The sequence below is a fragment of the Lutjanus erythropterus genome, chromosome 11 (assembly GCF_056507025.1).
Source record: "Lutjanus erythropterus isolate fLutEry1 chromosome 11, fLutEry1.hap2, whole genome shotgun sequence".
NCBI classification, from domain to species: Eukaryota; Metazoa; Chordata; class Actinopteri; order Lutjaniformes; family Lutjanidae; genus Lutjanus; species Lutjanus erythropterus.
The window spans coordinates 1,185,724-1,206,551 of record NC_139327.1 but is presented as its reverse complement, the minus strand read 5'-3'; the positions used below and the strand labels follow the sequence as shown (position 1 = coordinate 1,206,551).

General features: G+C 39.3%; 1 protein-coding gene across 1 annotated transcript in view; it reads left to right on the top strand.

Annotated features, from left to right (window-relative positions):
- Positions 1-20,828, top strand: part of LOC146318500 (kin of IRRE-like protein 3) — a 462,133-nt gene that overhangs the window by 417,215 nt on the left and 24,090 nt on the right. Inside the window, exons 10-12 of the mRNA XM_084730401.1 lie at positions 13,972-14,072; positions 14,367-14,565; positions 17,305-17,412. Coding sequence (XP_084586527.1) covers positions 13,972-14,072; positions 14,367-14,565; positions 17,305-17,412 — 408 coding nt within the window. The remainder of the gene's footprint in view (positions 1-13,971; positions 14,073-14,366; positions 14,566-17,304; positions 17,413-20,828) is intronic.

The following is a 20,828-nucleotide window of genomic DNA, read 5'->3' as shown; positions in this document are numbered from 1 at the left end:
CTCCAGATTCATTTTTCTTGGTCAAATAGTCTCTGCACAGCTTTGAAGTTTGCTTGGGCTCATTGTCTTGTTGGTATATGAACCCACAACCAATCAGATTCAGTCTAGAGGGGATTCCATCATGCACTGTTGTGGTAGACGTTCTTGTTCATGATACAGTTGATTTTCACTAATTTGCCCACGCTGTTTCCACAAATGGAACCTCATACCATAATGGAATCTCCACTGTGTTTCACTGTGGGTGAAATGCATCTGGCATCAAAACGTTCTCCAGCTTTTCTGCAGACATGAACACGACGATGTTGACTGAAGAGTTCAAACTTGGACTCGTCCGTCCAGAGTCATCAACAGTCCAGTGTTTGTACTCCCTGGAAAATCTGAGGTGTTTCTGGATGTTTGCAGGCCTCAGCAATGTCTTCTTAGCAGCTAGTTTTCCCTTTAAGCCTTGTTCCATCAGTCATCTGCTTGTGGTCATTCTGGAGACTTTCTCAGACTCTGATCTAGAAGCATTTATCTCTGCCTGAAGATCTGCAGTGGTCTTCCTTCTGTCTCTAGTACTTCAAATGTTGAGGTGTCTGACATCTGCTTTAGTTAACTTTTGTTTCCTGCCTTTTGTAAGTACCAGTCTCAGTGATTGAAGTGCTTTAATGTGGACTCTTTCATTTTCAGTGACATTTTACCATTTTGAACAGGAATGAGGAATTTCAAACTGAATTCACCTTTTTAAATTTGAGCCGGCTCACTGGGCTTCTCTGAGAAGTCAGAAATAAATCAAACATAATATTCAACCACTAAAACAAATTTTTCTGTTCAGGAATGCAAGTAAATAACTGTAATTTGACATCTTAATCAAGAAATCATAATGTGCTTTACTGTTTTTTCTGTTTTTGTAAACCAGTAAATTTGAAAATTCATGAATAACAATAATTATATTTTAGCATTAAAAATATCATTATGGTTAAAGAGCTTCTACATACTGGTGTATTAACCATTAGAGAAACATAAAAAAATCATTTTGGTAATTACCAATAAATCTTACACTGGGTGATGGTCTAAATATATATATATTTATACACACATACATATACATACATATATATATATACACACACACTACCGGTCAAAAGTTTTAGAACACCCCAATTTTTCCAGTTTTTTAATTGAGAATTGTGAAATTCAATGTCTCATTGTACTCTGAAATGAAAGCATAGAAAATATTAACAATTGAAGTTTAAAAATAAATCATGGAATCAATTTATAAACCAAAATGTATCCTAAACTTTTGACTCATCAAAAGTGGCATTTTTTTCTACAATGGAAATCAAATATTCTTCAGAAAGTTCTTCCCAACACTGTTGCAGAAGTTCCCATAAATATGTGGCACTTGTAGGTTGCTTTGCTTTCACTCTTCTGTCCAGTTCATCCCAAACCAGCTTGATGGGGTTTAAGTCTGGAGACTGTGTTGGGCACTCCATGTTTTCAAGCTTACCATCTTCTTCTTTTTTCCTAAGCTAGTTCTGACATCGCTTGGACTTATGTTTTGGGTCATTATCTTGCTGTAGGCAGAGACGCCGCAACGGGGTAGGCATACTAGGCAATTGCCTAGGGCCCCGAGGTGGAAGGGGCCCCAGGACAGTGCTGACATTGGTCCTTTTGTCAATGACAAAATGACTGAACTGCTTTAGACACTGCAACGTTGATGCATTGGAAAACCCCCTGCATAGGGCCCCCACTAGCTGTCACTGCCTAGTGTGTTAAGGGACCCCGAGACACGGCCAATATCGATCCATATCAATGACACAACTTGAAACCTCCATAGACAGTCCGTTTGGAACCCCCCTAATGGGGCCCCGACTGCCCGTGGCCGGCTTTCTGCGGTACTTCAAACTCGAGGAAAAATGAAGCGAGCATATCCGTCAGGGCATGCAAAAAGAAAAAAAAAAACCAAGAAGATGAAGAAAAAAGAAAACAGGAAAGTGGTAAGTTCAAACGTGTATAATCTGACATTATTTTAAAAAAAGTTGTGATGCCACTTTGTCCCAGTCTGTAGTCTCACGAAGCACAACTGCACATGATGTTTACTGCACCTTAGCCTAGCTTATTTAAACAGTAATTAACAGTAAGCCAACTAGTAACTAATTTGTATTTGGAAGAGGGCGATATTATATATCTCCTTGAATTTTCTGTATGTCACATTAATCAAAAATATTATCAGGAACAGTGAAGTTTGCTGTTCATTAATTATTCCAAACAGATCTTAATGTTGAGTGTGTAGCATACACAATTCTTGCAGCATGAACATAAAGCCAGCTGACTAAATACGTTGTGCTTCTCCCATTGTTTTTTCCACCCCGGAGGTTCTTTGTTGAAATTCTTAGGACCACAACAGCAACAACAGCAAGAACAACAAGAACTTACCTCTACACATGAAGGTAGGATGTTTTTTTTTTAAACAAATTAAAATTACAGTGATTTGCTCTCCTTTTAAATCTATCATGATATGATCTGATTTAATGCAATAACACAAATAAATGTCATACAATTACAGTATGTTTTTTCTTCTTTTTACATTGTGGGTATTTGGGTGTCATGAAAAAGCGCTATATAAACTAAATGCATTATTTTTATTTTTTTTTTTCTATCAGCCTCAGGTGAGCAGGACATGCCTTCATGCAGCAGCAGCAGCAGCATGGCAGCCCCACCACCATCACAGTTTGAGGCCACACCACATCATCATACCACGTCCTCTTCACCAACCCCTGACGTCACATCAATAGAAGCTACTCTGAGCCCTCAAATAATTTCAGATGACCCTGCGTTGTGGCCAAAATTCATCGATGACAACACTTGTTGTCAAATTGTGACAAAGGGACCACTCCAAATCACAGACATGGACTTCATGGAATTCAGAAATCCCACTAAGGAGATTCACCAAAAAAAATTACAGAATACCAGTGAAAAATGGTGAGAAAATACAACGCTCGTGGTTGGTGTATTCTGTTAGTTCAGATTCAGTATTCTGTTTCTGTTGCACACTGTTTGGAAAGCAGGAAAATGCTTTAAGCACCACTGGCTACTGTGCATGGAAAAATGTAGCTCAGCACCTCAAAGATCATGAATATTCAAAAACACATTGTGAGAACATAAGAAGCTGGCATGATCTGCAGAAGACGTTGCAAACTCAGACAGCCATAGATCAAACCCACCAGAGTTTGATGCAGATTGAGATTGAGCATTGGAAAGGTGTAATCAGAAGAGTAATTTCGATCATCTGCCATCTGACTGAGCACAATCAAGATATGAAGGGGCCTTCAAATGTGCTCTATGACCCTCACAAGGGGAATTTCTTTGCATTAGTGGAACTGATGGCACAGTTTGATCCAGTGCTAAGCGAGCATATCAGAAGGATCCAAAACAAAGAAACAAAGGTAAACTATTTAAGTGGGGTCACACAAAACGAAATTATAACACTGGTTGGAGACAAGATTCTGGAGAAAATAGTGAGAAGAGTGATTAAAGCAAAGTACTTTGCTATAATCATGGATTGCACACCTGACATCAGTCACAAGGAACAACTTTCCATTGTTCTGAGAATTGTGAATTGTGAATTATCAGTTGGTGCCTCTGTTGCAGAGCATTTCTTTGTATTTTTTGATGTTGAGGACACAACTGGAAAGGGTCTGACTGAAACTCTGCTTGAACATCTTCAGAGACACAACGTTAACATTTCTGACTGTCGTGGCCAGTCATATGATAACGGGAGCAACATGATGGGACAAAAGCAAGGAGTTCAGGCAAGAATATTGCAGCAAAACAACAAAGCATTGTGTGTCCCCTGCAGCAGCCACACCCTGAATCTAGTTGTGGCCGATGCTACAAAGTCCTCAGTCCTGTCCATCTCTTTTTTTGGTGTGCTGCAAAGACTCTAAAATCCTTTCAGTTCATCTGTGCATCGCTGGGCAATTTTGAAGGAGCATGTTAAGCAACTTTCTCTCAAACCTTTGTCAACAACAAGGTGGGAGGCTCAGATTGAAAGTGTGAAGGTGGTGCGGTACCAGCTGCCACAGATTCTGCAAGCATTGTCGGCTCTTCAGACATTTACATTGGAGAAGAAGGATTCTGAAACAATGTCCACTGCCAATGGTTTGCATGATGAGCTTAAGTCCTGGTGCTTCTTGTTGTGTACCATGATCTGGTACAATGTTTTGTACCAGGTTAACCTTGTGAGTAAGCTGCTGCAAAGTCCAGATGTTTCTCTAGAAACACTGAAAGCAGAAACAGGGGAGTGAGACAGTACCTTCAAAACTTCAGGGACAGCGGGCTTGCTTCTTGTCAGTCTGATGCAGTGGAAATTGCTGAAGAACTGGAAATCGGAAAGAAGCTTCCAGAGAAAGGGCAGAGAAAAGCAGCAAAACGATTTCAGCATGAGGGTGCTGAGCAAACTCAGTGCAGTCCAGAAGAGGCCTTCTTGAGGTCAACCATGTGTCAAGAGAGGCTCACAGGACTGGCACTGATCTCAATAGAACGTGATGTGAGACGTTCTTTGGACATGGAAGACATCATTACTGCATTTGCACAAGCCAAGGCCCACAAGCAAAAGTTTTAAAAACAAATTTCACCAGGACGTGGATGTGGATATGGAACCAAAGACCACTAACTATTTTTATTTTTTTTTTACTTTTTTATTTTTTGCTTAATTGTTTTTTTGTCATTCTGAAAACTTTGCACATTTCAGTTGTGTTTGTTATATTATATTGTATTTAAAGTTTTCTTTCATGATTGTGCACTTCTGTTATTTAAAATAAAAGATTTCTGGATTGAATGATCTTCTTGGTGTTTTTGGGCCGGGAGGGCCCCCATGGTCACTCTGGCCTAGGGGCCCCAAGGTGACTAGAAACGCCCCTGGCTGTAGGTTGAATTCCTGACCTATTAGATGCATATCAGAGGTTACTGCATGGCGCTGCAGAATGCTGTGGTAGCCGTTTTGGTTCAGGGTGCCTCTCACTCTGTACAAGTCACTGACCCTGGATCCAGCAAAACAGCCCCAGACCATCACGCTTCCTTCTCCATGTTTGACAGTTGATGTCACACACTGAGGAACCATCTTTTCGCCTACTCGACGGCATACAAAAATCCTGTGTGATGAACCGAAGATTTCAAATTTTGATTCATCAGTCCATAACACCTTCTTCCAGTCTTCAGTAGTCCATTGGCAGTGTTTCATGGCCCAGGCAAGCCTCTTTTTCTTATTCTGACGTCTTAGCAATGGCTTTCTTGCTGCAACTCAACCTGTCAAACCTGCAACTCGAAGTCTTCTCTTCACAGTTGAAACTGAGACTTGTTTACTACGACCACATTAAGCTGTGCTTGAAGCTGTTGTCCTGTGAGCCGCCTATCACACAAGCTGTTGACTCTCAGAAACTTGTCTTGTGATTCTGTTGTGGCTTTGGGTCTGCCAGACCTCTTCCTGTCAGAGTTTCCCCCAGTTTCTGAGTGCCTTTTGATGGTGAAGGAAACTGTACTCACTGACACCTTGTCTTTCTTTGCTATTTCTCTGTAGGAAAGACCTACATTTTTAAGTGTTATGATAGTCTGTCTTTCTTCCGTTGTTAATTGCCTTTTTCTCGCCATTTTTATAGCAACACACTACTTTCTGCAGTACAGTACTGTTCAAATAGTGCTCATGAAGGTATGGTACCATAGTGTGTTCCAACACTACTTTTATACAGACAAAGGGGGTTGTAAGGAATCAAGAAAAGTTGGGACACCTGTAGAAATTGGTAGCACCAACTTTCAAGGCTTGATCAACCTCCATTGCTGCAGAACACCTTTCAGTTGTTAACCCATTTCTTGTTCCCTGAAAAAGGCCTTTTTTGTCTAATTCTGAAATGTACATTATTTTTCAGTTTTGGGTAGCCATTTTTTTTTACCTTTGTACCATTTCAAACTATTCATTGGACTTGAACTGCTCGAATTTCAATAAAAAAAACTGGAAAAATTGTGGTGTTCTAAAACTTTTGACTGGTAGTATATATATACATATAATGTAAAATAAGTGATTGCATAAAAATTCACCCACTTCTAGTCAGTATTTAGTAGATACACCTTTGGCTGCAATCACAGCACTGAGTCTGTGTGGATAGGTCTCAATCAGGCTTACATATGTGGACGGTGCAATTTTACTCCATTCTTTGTAAAACTGCTCAAGCTCTGTCAGGTTGCATGGGGATTAGGTATAAGCAGCCCTTTTCAAGTCCAGCCACAAAGTCTCTGTTGGATTGAGGTCTGGGCTTTGACTCAGCTTATGCTGTGTGCTTCAATCATTGTCTTGCTGGAAAATAAATAAATAAATAAGTTGTAGTTTTCTTGCAGACTAAAACAGATTGTCTTCCAGAATTTCACTATATTTTGCTGTATTCAGTTCACCCTCCAACTTTACAAGTTTTCCAGGGCCGGTTGCTGAAAAACATCCCCACAGCATGATGCTGCCACCACCATGCTCCACAGTGATGATAGTGTGTTTGTGGTCATATGCAGTGTTTGGTGTCTACACAGCTGTCCATCGCTGTGTCTCCTGATGACTCTGGGCCAACTGATGCTCTGTATTTTACACATCAAGTCCTGGATGGCAGAAAAATCCCTTCAACTCAACCAGGACAAACCTGAGGTCTTAATTATTAGTCCTGAAGCTCAGAGAGAGAGACTCAGTGCAAAACTGCAAGAGCTGGCACTAAAAGCCAGTCAACAAGTGAAAAACCTTGGAGTTATCTTTGATTTGAATTTTAGTTTTGAACCGCATATTAGAAATATAACAAAAACTGGATTTTATTTTTAAAGCTTTGCTTTTATCATATGAGCCCTCTAGAACCCTCAGGTCTTCAGGTAGTGGCTTTTTAATTATCCCCAAAGTTAGAACGAACCCTCGGTGAGGCATTGTTTCACAGCTATGGTCCACATCTGTGGAACAGCCTGTTACAATTCAACAAGGTGGAGGACCCAAATGCAGACAACACAGAGCAGAGCAGTTCCAAGAAATTTAATGATTAACAAAAACAAACAAAAGCTTACACTAATGTAAGGGAGCGAGTCTCAAACAAGTCAGAGAAAAACAAATACAAAAACTTACAAAGCAACTAGAACTCCAGGAGATGCAATAATCAAAATTCCAGGGAAGGAAAAGCCCAAACACATCCATCTAAGAGAAGAAACACGGACAAGAAACGAGTATGAACCAACAACAAAAGAGGACAAGACACAGGATTAAATACACTAGGGAGGGGAGGATAACAAGACACAGGTGAGGGCAGTCAATGACAGGTGAAAATAATAGGTGATCAAAAGGAGCGGGAAAACAGACAAAGACAGGAAGTAAAACCAAAACACATGAGGGAGGAACAGAAACTACCAAAATAAAACAGGAAATAACCAACAAAATCCAACACCATGACACAGCCTGCTTGAAGACCTGAGGGCTGCAGAGAATCTTTTTTTAAAAGCAAACTCAAGACTTACCTTTTTGTTCTGGCTTTTAATTAAACTTTATCTCTTTATTTATTTTGTATTTATTATTCTTCTGCATTTATCTATTCATTTACTTGTATTAATTTGTTTTTCTAGCTGGCATATCCTTCTATTTTGTTACTTATTTATTTCATCTTATTTTAACTTATTCATTATTTATTGATTGATCTAAAAAAAAATGTATGAGTGCTGTTCTTATTTTAGTCTTTACCATTACAATGTCTTTTGTGTGTGTGTGTGTGTGTGTGTGTGTGTGTGTGTGTGTGTGTGTGTTTTATTGTTTTTATTGTGTGAAGCACTTTGTGTTGCATTCTGTTTGCATGAAAAGTGCTATATAAAGTTTAATCGATTGACTGATTGAAGTTGATCTATATAAAACAGAATGAGCTACAAAAAAATAGATATTTATTGCCTAGAATATATTGCCATACAATAACACTCTTTACAACCTGGGTCATAACAGTTGAAAATACCAAAACATAACAATGAGCATTGGGTCTGGAATAAGTTAGGTAACTGATTTTAAATTCAATATTTAATCAATCAGAAGTCAAAGTCAGTCTTTTAATTTCCATCTTGCATTAGTTGTAATCACTGGTAGACAGTTACTAAGTAAATTTACATCAAGAACTGTAATTATTTTGTACTTTACTTGAGTTCTGTTTTATCCAGCCATATCCCTTTACCCTACATCCCAGGGGCAAATACTGGATTTCTCGATTCACAAAGCTGAAAAAGGCTCTTTTATTTACTTTTTAGAATGCATCATGGTCTTATAGACTATGACACATCGTAGATTAAAGTAGCCAAAAGGGGCCTCTAACTTAAACATCTACAGCAGTAAACACCAGTTACATTAATGCAGCAATAATATGAATCCAAACACATAAGATATAATAACACTGACAAAGAACATTTCACTGCAGCATGACTACTTTTATTTAAGTACATACATCTGATATTTCTATGCTTTTACTTAAGTAAGGTTTTGTGAATGCAGGAGTTTTACTTGTCGTGAAGTATTTTTACTGTGTGGTATTAGTACTTTTGCTGGAGTAAAGGATCTGAATACTTTTTACAATCCTGGCTGTAACTAAACCTTGATTGAGTGACAGATAATCTTGTTTTAAAATGATGTACACTTCAGACGAGTAACATCATGTCCATATATTGTCTGAACAGACAGACAGACTGGTATTTTCAGAGCTTGCTGCGGTAAAGTGTGCATGCGCATATGAAATGCAGTTTTCTTTTCTGAGCTATAGATTATGAACACTACTGCATGTTGGTGCTCATCAAACATGATAAATAGTTTTATTTAATTGTCATTTCTGTCAGACAAAGTCACAGAACAGCCCTGGATGTGGCTGTAAGCACGACACAGACAGACGGGGGGAAGTGCATCACACACTGCAAACTATCACATCAGCTTCACGTTACTGTGAATGAAGAGGAGGAAATACATTTTAAAATGACAGATCTCAATGTTAGAATGTATGATGACTATCCTGACTAATGAGTTAAAAAAAAGACCTCTGCCCCTATTTGGGAGTACTTTTGGTTAAGTCCCAGTGATAAAGGTAAGCTAGCAAAACACTGCAGACTACTCATCGGTCAGAGTAGTGTGTTGAAATTAGGGATGTTCCTGGCGACTAATTTCCCTGTCGAATAAACACAATATTTAATTTAGACTAGTCAATGAGTCTAACACTAAGAAAACACTCAGAAAGCAGTTAAAATTGATCAGAATTTATTAATTTATAATGTTAAAAAAACTGTGCATATTAAAAGCCATTTGAAGCTGTTGTTTCTCAACCTTGATGATGTGTAGATGATGAAGGAACCTCGCTGACACTGGCTTTGTATAAAATAGGTTTATTACAAAAAGACCAGTTATCATACAGGCACCATGGTTTGCCTGGGAGATGACTTAAAGCCAGGATGAGTCTCTCCCAGAACTGTGGTTTCAACCAACCTTTATAGGAGTATGCATACATCTCTTTAACATATAATTGCATAAACAACAGGGCTTCTCTTAGCATATGGTCTCTGTCAATTCCAGAGCATCTCTTTCTCCAAACAAAGGAATTACAGATATATTGCCCCCTGTAAACAGGACCCCTATAAACCTACGACTGAACCCTCTCCTATACCTAATTCACTTCCACCCTTTTAACCTTTAACCTTGTAACATTCCAACATGGTCACATATATACTCAATCTTAACTTCTTCTATGATACACATCTATACATGCACAACTAATGGAACAACAGATACTACAAAGCCGTTAAGTGCAGTCTACAATGACCAAATTGTACTTAAAATGCCCCTGAAAGGCACGCTACTACTACTACTACACATTAACGTACAAAACATGACAACAACTCAATTAATGCTTCACCTTTTCAGGCTGAAGATCACAGTGTCAGCGGGTAAATGAACTGATGTTAGCTGCCAGCCTGCTACACAGTGCAGTGCTAGAAGCAGCAGCAGCTGCTTTGCTTGCAGGTTAATGTCTGTGTCCGTGCTTAATGGGGTCACATGATTATTATTCTGTCACTGTCTACATTCAACATTATTTCCATTGTCTGGATTAAATACTGCCAAACCACGCTGGTTTTACGAGCTATCATCTGTCCAACTTTGTTGATATAAACGTCAGGGCTTGCCTGGGCAACAGGCTTACAGTGTATGGCAAGAGGGGTTGCTGTCTGATGGGGCTGCAGCCTCAACTAGTGGCGGACGGCTGCATAACATCTTAGAGGCAACAGTTAACTGGCTTTGTGCATGAATAAAATATTAATAAATAGTTTAAACGACTAGTGTTTCTGCAGCTGACTATCAAGGGTGGTGCTGTTTAATTGGATAGTCAAATAATTGCACGCATCCCTAATTGCAATGAGTGTGTAACTTTAGTGAGCGTGATATAGGGCCCTATCTTACGCTGATCTAAAGCGCAAGTGGCAAGCGTGAGGTGCAATGGATTTAATTTATTCAAGGTGTGTCCAAATCCAGCTTTGTCATCCTGTGCCAGGAGCGGGAGGGATATTTTGCCCTGCCCCGCCCTTTGCGCCACCAGCACAAAGCAGGATACACCTATCAGATGTGCTCAAGTGCCCTCATTAATTCACAGGCGAGTTTAGGTCGAACATGCAATAAACCAATCAGAAAGTCAGCTCTCGTCATCTTTGAGAGGCAGGTGCACCAGCAGTGCAAGCACAGGCAGCATGACGACAGATTTACCAGGAGGAAACACAGAGAAAAGATTTTTAATGTGAGGAGACAGATCTCCTGGTTCGAGGAGTGAAAACGCGATATATGGAGACAGCAGGACGTCTCCAAAACAGCTTCATGTGTAAATAATTTATTTTACATTAATGCCTGCAAAAAATAATAAAATAAATGGACCGCAAATGTCATGCAGATCTGTAACTGCTTATATTTTAACCTGAAGCACCTTTAAATTATGTTGTATTTTATAATTAATCATCATCATCATCATCATCATCATCATTATTAACCCTGCTGGCTGAGAAGCGGGAAGAGAGATGGTGCAGTAGAGAGGGGAGGCGAACCGATTCAGTCCAGCCGCGAAGCTTCCCGGTTCCGCTGGCCCACCTGAGCCAGGTGGAGGAGCAGATATTCGTCTCTCTGTGCTCCTCCTTCTTCTCCTCTCCCACCTAATCATCATCTCCTCCTCCCATCCTCGCTCCTCTGACCCGCAAAATAATCAAAGGGAGTTTCTTAAATTGTGAAGTGCGCAAAATTTCTTTGCAAAACTTTTTCTCACAGGTTGGGCCAGACTTGTGTGGTCAAATATAGTGTCTTTTATATTTTATATGTTATAGATCATAATTGTTTAAACATTGTTTTTCTGGATCATAACAAACATGCAGACATAAACACTACAGCTGTTCAACCTGTCATACTGACTCATCTGATAAAGACGATCAGACAGCTGTGATCCCGTTTGAAGGTCTGCTGAGATTTATTGGGCTTTATACTGTTGTACTTATTAATGAGATTAACTTCAAAGACACACAGGCGCGTACACGACTTTTAAACATAAATGAAAGGTGTTTGGTGATTGTAGAGATGAGTGTGCGCACCTCAGCCAAGGGCAAGACACACACATACCTGCACTATTAACTTCAGTATTCACACTTTATTGCTGGTAGATATGTTCAAAGGACATTTCACTAATCGACACTCCTCTGTAAAATAAAGACTAATATAAATTAAGGTGTTTGGTGATTGTGGAGCCATTGCACCGCCAGTGCAAGTGATTTTGCTATCTTATGCCAGCGCAAGTGCGCTGGGTCTGTGCCGATGTGGGCAGGAGGTCTATACATGAAGGCACAATGAAGGCGTGGCCTGGCGTGTTTGCTATCTTGTGCTCAGCACATTGGAGTAAAACGCGTTTGCGCTTTAGACCAGCCAAAACCTGCTCGAAGCGCAAAGTCTGTGGTCTTTCTGCACAAGGTAGAACCCGGCGGGCTTGGCCGAAACACACACACGTCTCCACAATCACAAAACACTGTCATTTATGATCATTCCCTTCCTCATACGGGAGTGTGGATTAGGTAAGTGTTATTCAAACATATTTTCTATCAGTAATAAAATGTATATATTGAAGTTAAAAGCGATCACGTGTGTCTTGCGCTTGGCTAAGGCACACACGCGTCTCCACAATCACAGAACACTTTTCATGAATGTTAAACAGCCGTGTGCGCATGCATCTTTAAAGATAAACTCACTAAAGAGGAAAAGAATTATAATTATAAAGCCTAATAAATCTAAATAGACCTGCAAAGTGAGCACGGCCGTGATCACAGCTGTCAGATCATCTTTATCAGATGAGTCAGCATGACAGCTGGAGCAGCTGTAGTGTTTGCCTCTCCTCTCTACTGCACCATCTCTCTCCCCAGCTCCTCAGCCAGTAAAATTAATAATGATGATGATGATAATAAGGGTGGCACGGTGGTGCAGTGGTTAGCACTGCCGTCTCACAGCAAGAAGGTCCTGAGTTCGATCTCCCAGCTCCCCGGCTTGCTGGGGCAGGGCCTTTCTGTGTGGAGTTTGCATGTTCTCCCCGTGTCTGCATGGGTTCTCTCCGGGTTCTCCGGCTTCCTCCCACAGTCCAAACACATGCATACTAGGTTAATTGGTGACTCTAAATTGCCCGTAGGTGTGAATGTGAGTGTGAGTGATTGTCTGTCTATGTGTCAGTCCTGTGATGAACTGGCAACTTGTCCAGGATGAACCCCACCTCTCGCCCAATGCCAGCTGGGATAGACTTCAGCAGCCTGCGACCCTTACGGAATAAGCGGTTACAGAAAATGAATGATGATAATAATTCATTATAAAACACAACACAATTTCAAGGTGCTTCAGTGTAAAACATAACCATCTGAATGACATTTGCAGTTCATATTTATTGTATTGGTTTTTGCGGGTGTTACTGTAAAGTAAATTATTTAGTGTGAAGCTGTTTTGGAGACGTCCTGCTGTCTCCATATATTGCATGCATTCTCTTCTTGAACCAGGAGATCTGTCTCCTTGCTTTGAAAATCTTTTCTCTTTGTTTCCTCCTGGTAAATCCACCTTCATGCTGACACTGCTTGCACTGCTGGCGCACCTGCCTCTTAAAAGGTGATGAGAGCTGACTTTCTGATTGGTATATTGCAAGTTCGGCCTAAACTCGCCTGTGAATTAATGAAGGCACTTGGGCACATCTGATAGGTGTATCCTGCTTTGTGCTGGTGGCGCAAAGGGCGGGGCAAAGTTGGATTTGGACACACCTTGAATAAATTAAATCCATTGCGCCTCCCGCTTTCCACTTACGCTTTCGATCAGCACAAGACACGACCCTAAGGCACAAGCGCATCACTCTGGCAGTAAGTGTACAGTGACAGCGCTGTACCTGAACAGTTTCAGTTTGAATTCGTCAGTGAATAAAGGCTGCAGCTTCTCAAAACCAAAGCAGAGCTCCTGTGTGTGTTGTTTCTAAGCTCTTCAACTCTGCCTTCATGAGGGAGAGTGCTCTCAGTAAAGTGGAGTCAAGTTCAGCTGTTTACACTTATACAACCATGAGAAGTGAGTGTATCATCATAAGTGTGCACATAAAATGTAGGCTGATAGGTCTATTAGTATGAGAGCTGTATTAGCTGAAGCCAGTAGTTAATTTTAATGGCACGAGAGCATGGCCCTTTCATTAGAGCTGCCCATCACGGACAGGTTATCGCAGTGGCTCTCAGACTTTTTCTGGCCTGCCCCCTCTTTCAGAAGCTTACAAAAATTTGAGTCTTCTGCGTACCCCCTGCAGTGGCTCTGTGCCCCCTCAGGGGGGCCCCCAGTTTGGAAACCATTGTCCACCATCAGCAGGAAGCTATTTAGGCAACTTTTTATTGTGATGACTGAATGTTTTTGCCTTGGCTGTGCCTCTGCAGGTCCTCCCACTATCTCTAGCACCCAGACTCAACAGGCACTCTACGGCGAAAAAGGTCAGATCAAGTGCTTCATCCGCAGCACCCCTCCTCCTGACCGCATTGTGAGTCTCAAAGTCCCTCCTTCCATTTACTTATTAATTCATTTCCATATTAAAGAGTTTTTGTCAATGTAAGGAATACGTCTGAAATGTGATTACACTAAAACAGAACCAAGACTTTCACAGTCACTTTCGCAATTAAAATTATGAGAAAATATAAAAGACAGTTGAAAAGAATGTTGCTGAATGAGGCACTTGAAATCGAGTGTGGGTTTTTTCTGTTTCTGTATGTGTGAATAAGCATTCACCTCTTTGTTATAGGTATGCTCCCACTAACATGTGTATATTGTCCCTCAGGCCTGGTCCTGGAAAGAGACAGTTTTAGAGTCAGGGACGTCTGGACGCTACACAGTGGAGACAGTCAGTACGGAGGAAGGGGTCATCTCCACACTGACAATGAGTAACATCGTCCCTGCTGATTTCCAGACTATCTACAACTGCACAGCATGGAACAGTTTTGGCTCTGATACTGAGATCATAAGACTCAAAGAACAAGGTGAAGACAACAACATGTTAGACAGAAATCATAAAACCTGTGTCACAGACAGACTGATCCACGAGCTAGGCCTTGATCTGTACTAGTTAAAGTGTAACTTGCAGATTAAATGTCCTAATGAGATTTATGCATAATCTTGTGTAAAATGACATTTTAAAAACTTTAATTTAAGTTTAGTTAAGTTTTTTTGACATACAGACCAAAAATTATAGGAAAATTCGGTCTGTTGGAGCAAAGCTCTTAAAAAACACTTTTTTTCAATGTCGCGTCTATGACATAAAGAAGACGTATTCGCTGTGCCAGAGTCTGCCTCTGACCTACGGGCAAGTAGTTTGTTTGTAGTTTGTCTTGAGTCTGAGTGGTTATCTTTCTCTGGGTTGGTGTTTTTTAGCTAGTTTTACAGTGCATTTCACTTCCAGTGACCATGCCGAATCATTATGTAGCTACAGGGACACAAACTCCTTCACTGCTGCCTCTGTAACTAAAACAGCGGTCTGACTGTCTGCTGACCACAATGCCAAAGAAATCTTAAATTAAGTTTTAAAAATGTAATTTTACACAAGATTATGCATAAATCTCATTAGGACATTTAACCTGCAAGTTACACTTTAAACTATAACCTTTCAGGAAAGTGGCTTAAATTTGGCTTAGTCAGAGACTATGGAGTAGTGGAGTAAGGTAAGTAACTAATGGAGCTGACAAAACCTAGAATGGAATAGAAAACTGTAGGACTGGTATGATTTTTGAGACAACCAAACTTGTGGTTCCCAGGCTTCAAAGTTGGCTTGCCATAAGGTTCAATTTGGCCCGCCGGATATTGTTCAGTTTTTGAAAATTGTAATAATTCATTCATAATTATTAATTATTTTCATAATCTGAGCAGTCAAGCATAGTGAAACTTAGTTCAGGAAGTCAGTTATTTAAGAAAAGTTTGGATCATGGCACCATTTTGCAGCTTAACTACACAATCCAATACAACAATACAATAGGTGTTTGCTTTTGGCTTTGGCCTTCCAGGGAAAAAGGTTTGGGCATCTCTGACTTAGATTCCAAATAGTCCTTGCTCTCAGAACTAAGCAGAAGTTGAACGTGTCTTTTTGAAGGGTTAATTTAAGCTTTAATTAAGTCCTAGTGTAGCTCTAATTCTCCCCCTGTAATTGGCTTATTTTGATCCAGAACAGGATAAATTTGGGACTATTTTAAGATCAGTCACTTTAAATTAATAGTTTATTTTAGTCTGGGACTAGGATTAAGCCTTGTCTGTGAAACCAGCATGTAGTGTCCTAATATAGACACAGTCTTATCACTCCAAAAATCACTGACAGCAGTTAAACTGCTGGTATTCAGTAGTTAAAGCTGACAGCTGGTTTCATGTTAAGAGCTTTTTGCTGTTCTCTGCAACTGAACAGGACACAAGTCATCACAATAAAATGAAGATGAACATGACATGGCTGATTGTTACTCAATTATCATTTAGTCAACAATTTTTACACACAAATTATTGAATTGTTCCCTGCATTTTCTTGTAGGAGCAGCTGTGTAAGCAGCTTCCTAGCATCTATGCTTGCTACATGACCACAAATTGCTGAATTCACAACAAAATAAGTTTATTATAGCCTTAAGTGCTTTCAAAAAACAATACACAGTGTTTTCTGATCTGCAGTCTAAAGTTACATTACAATTAACTAAACTTCATTTGTTTTGTGGGTGCGTTGCAAGATTTCATGGTAGATTCACGCCTCCAAATGATATTCAGCGGAATAGCGTGAATTCAATGAAGAAGAGAATGTTTTAAACTACCTACATGTTTTGTATGTGCATCCATATGCATGATATAAACAACATTTTGATGCATTCATATAAATATTTATTTGAGAATTTATTGAAGGATAACCCCTTGAAATGTAGGGGTCTCTGCAGCCCCTTGCTAAATTAATACTAATATAAATAAGTGCACTAACATCTGTCTGTGTGTGGTACAGCTTCATTATAAAAAGAGATTAGATAACACAAAGTAAAGCCTGTCTAGTTTCTGGAGGATTTTCCTGAGTTCATTTACAGTTTTTTACAATTTCCTGCACACGAAAATGAAAAATGACACACAGTTAGTGACACCTGACACTAAAGAAGCAAAACTTCACTCCAAACGCTAAACAGTGCTTTTAAAATCACTAAATACACTTCTCCACATTAGATACAGAAATCTAACATTATGTCACTTTGTCCTTTCAAAGCTCTGCTTGTCAAAATACCACACAATTCAAACAATGGATCAAACAAGGCTGTCAGGTATACAGACACTCAGGTGTTAAATTGTAAACTCTCCAATCAGGCATGAGAACTATAAAAAGTTAACAAATGGAGGACGTGAACAAAGAAAATGAGGACGCAATTCTTTTATTACTGATGAACATATTTCAATGTTTTAAAATCAGCAGCATCATTTTCAAAGCTATTGATCTTTAAAGACACTATATTGAGTTGAGCATCTTTTCAACATTACTTCCAATTTTCAGTCTGGCCAAAGAGGTTCAAACTGAAGATTTTTAAGTGCCTCACTTGAGTTACATCTCCTAACCAGCTTGTCAAACCACTTGCTAATGTGTCAGTTTGTGTGGGTGTGTGTGCTTGTACGTGAGTGCACATGTGTAGGTGTCTGTGTGTCTGAAAACAAGAAAATGAGGAAGAAATAAGAAGCACAGCTAAATCCCTTTGAAATGTCCTGCTGTGTTTGTTCAGAGACTCTGCGACTGGCCGTCATCATTGGTGTGGCAGTGGGTGCCTTCCTTGCCCTCTCCATCCTCCTGGGGACATTAGGAGCTTTCTGCTGCACCAGATTCCACAGAAGTAAGATTCTTCTGAATTAAAACTTTGGGTCACATATAGACACCAGAAGGTAGCTTTTATTTTCAGTTTTTTCATTCTGTGCTAGTGTCTTGTAAACATGGTGGATCCTATTCATGAGACAACAAGAGAATTCTTGAATTGTGTGATGAAGTCTTAAATGCCTTTTGAGTTACAAGAAAAAACATATTTTCTTTGGCTCTGTGCAGCTTTTTGGAAATGTTTCACTTTTGCATAGTTTGCATAGTCAAGGTTACAGCAACAGGATTGAAAGACACTGGACCTCATGCAAGAACATTTTCATGTTCTTATCTTAAGTTTCTCTTACTTTTTTCATATGAATGGCTCGTATGAACATACCGCGTCAGATTCAACAAATGGTCGTAACTTAAGATAACTGTGTAAATGATCCACCTGTGTGTATTGGACTGCACATGCATGACAGTTGTAAATTATCATAATTAATGCCCCAATAACACCATATAAGACTGCACTTCATGCCCCATATGACAGGAAGTGTTCATTCATAAAAGTATCATCAAAGTGTAAAAAGAAGAACTTTACAAGTTCAGAGTTTGACATCCTGCTTTCAGAGATCCATGAAGGAAAATCTGTCATTGTAACAGCATCAGCAGTGGAATGAAAAGACCTGCTTAAACAAAAGAACAGGAAAGTGCTGTTTATGCCATGTTACCTGAGGGTCAGACTGTCACTGAAATAAAGAAGAAATGTCTCAATATAAAAATGGCTTCAAAGACGAAAAACACGCCTTGCCACAGCAAGGGGCAAAAGATGACTGCAAGGAGAAGGGGGTGAAGGGAAAGTTTCCATCACAGAGACTGAGGACAGAATAAGAGAGGATATTTCTCTGGACAGAGACTTCATAAACCTGCATTTGCAGATATATATGAGTGATAACAGCAGACTGACTGCACATGGCCCTACAACAGATCTGGATCTGGTACATTGTGTTCGTATGTGGGAAAAAAAAAAAAAATACAAGAAAATTAGTAACTATGACAAGTTCTCTTAAATCTCTAGTACACACCACTTAAGAACAAATCTTTCCATATGAGTGGTTTTTGCATGAGGCTCACTGTTTTGAAGCAAGCATACACACCAGCATAATTCATTCTAAACCACTGCAGCCCCTTTTGTAAAAGATGAAAATGCACTGACATCAACTATCATCTTGGTTTTGTTTCCAATGGGAAAGGGTAATTGTTATTCATTGCCAGGTCATGTGACTCTGCAGTAGTCAGTTCCACTTTAACCCTCTGTGCACCCTCATACACATTTTTGTGTTTTTGAGTTTTGTTTTTACAACTGTTTTGGCTGTGTTCATGCAAATGGCATAAAATTTCTATTTCTATGTCTTTTTTGGTCAGTTTTTGAAATTCAGCATCAGCTTTTATAATAGGTCTAAAAAACACTGTGTCAGAAATTTACTTCCTTTCAGCTCCCTCGACACATTTTTGTGTTCATTGACTTCCATTAAAACCACAATTCTTTGATCCCCTTAAAAAAAACCTTAAAAATTGATTTCTTTCAATTTTTTTTCTGTCCAGTGTGAAAGAGGATTAAAAACGCAAAGAAAATATTTACTACTAGATGACACCATTTTCCCATATTTGCCATTGGTTTTCATTACAGCCCTGTTTCAACCCTTGAGCTGAATTGATTCTGCAAGCTCCTGCAAAACAGCTGAAATAATAAATTCAACTTAAGTGGTTTCTATCTGTTGCCAGTGATGTCAGCATCTAGTGCATATGTATGTTTAACAAATTAGTTTGTGTGTGTATCCAAAGTACAGACATTAAAATCCATATGGACAAAAATAGCTCACTGTAAACCCATATGTGAAGTGTAACCTCAGCTTGAGTTTGACTTTTGCTTTTAAAACAAGTTCATCTAACTTCAGAGTCATGTGATTGGTCAAGCAATAAAAATATTGCATTTTGCAGCAGCACATTTACATACACACACACACACAAACACATACACACACCTTCATGTAATAACAGCATCATGCATCAAAGATGCAGCAGTGTGGGAAAAGTAAAAGAAAGTCTGGTTTGTTTAGATATTGAGAACAGTGACTTTGTGCAGGTGCTCTCACAGAAAAACTAAGTAAGTGAAGGTGTGGATGGTGTAAGTGAGTAAGTGTGCGTGTAGGTAAGTAGGTGTAGGTGTAGGTAAGTAGGTAAGTAGCCAGCAGTCGTGGATGACCAAAAGCGCAAACCCCAGTTGATCAAGGATTACAATCTCTGGAAGGGAGTGGTCGACACCGTGGATCAGGTATATATTTATTTATTTATTTATTTATTTATTTATATATGTGCTTGTCTGTGATAAATTTTGTGTTTTTATATTCAGTAGTCTATTTCTTGCATTTATATAAAGATTGAATGATATTTTTGTGTAAGCTGAGGAAGAAGGTGAAAACTTTTAAGTGTAGTAAGAGTGATAAAAAACAATGGTCATTTTACATGGACTATAGGGGAGATTCTTTACTCTAAATCTAATACTGCACAAAAAATGAAAATGAATGAAAATAAATATTGTTGCTAATTGCTGACACATACTAGACAGTAATAATCCACCATAAAAAATCTACTTTGCATATAGTATATTGATTTTAATTCATAGGGCGGCATGGTGGTGCAGTGGTTAGCAGTTCCGCCTCACAGCAAGAAGGTCCTGAGTTTGGATCCTCCAGCTGGCTGGAGCAGGGCCTTTCTGTGTGGAGTTTGCATGTTCTCCCCGTGTCTGCGTGGGTTCTCTCCTGGTTCCCCGGCTTCCTCCCACAGTCCAAAGACATACATGATATGCATGACTCTGAATTGCCCGTAGGTGTGAATGTGAGTGTGAGTGGTTGTCTGTCTATGTGTCAGCCCTGCGATGAACTGGCGACTTGTCCAGGGTGAACCCCGCCTCTCACCCAACATCAGCTGGGATAGGCTCCAGCCTTTGGGAATAAGCGATTACAGAAAATGGATGGGTGGATGGATTTTAATTCATTTATTGTGTTTTTTTTTTTGTTTTAAAAAACAGTGGCATCTTGTACACAAAATGGTATTTAAAGGGTTAAAATCCTAAAAATGCTGATTAAAATTATTTTATGAATAAGACTGGAGTTGGAAATAAGGAAAAAGACAAAAAAATGGAAAAATATATACTTATTATATTTATATTTACATTCATATGAATATGAATATACACAAAAATGTGTATGAGGGAGCTTAATGGGAGTAATTTATAAATCTGACCCTGCACACAAAAAATGCAAATGCATCTAAGTCAATGTTGTTAATTATTGACATATACTAGACTGTAATAAACCCCCCTCAAAAAATCCACTTTGCATTTAGTATATTAATTTTAATTCATTTATTGTGTTTGTTTTTTTTCATTTTAAA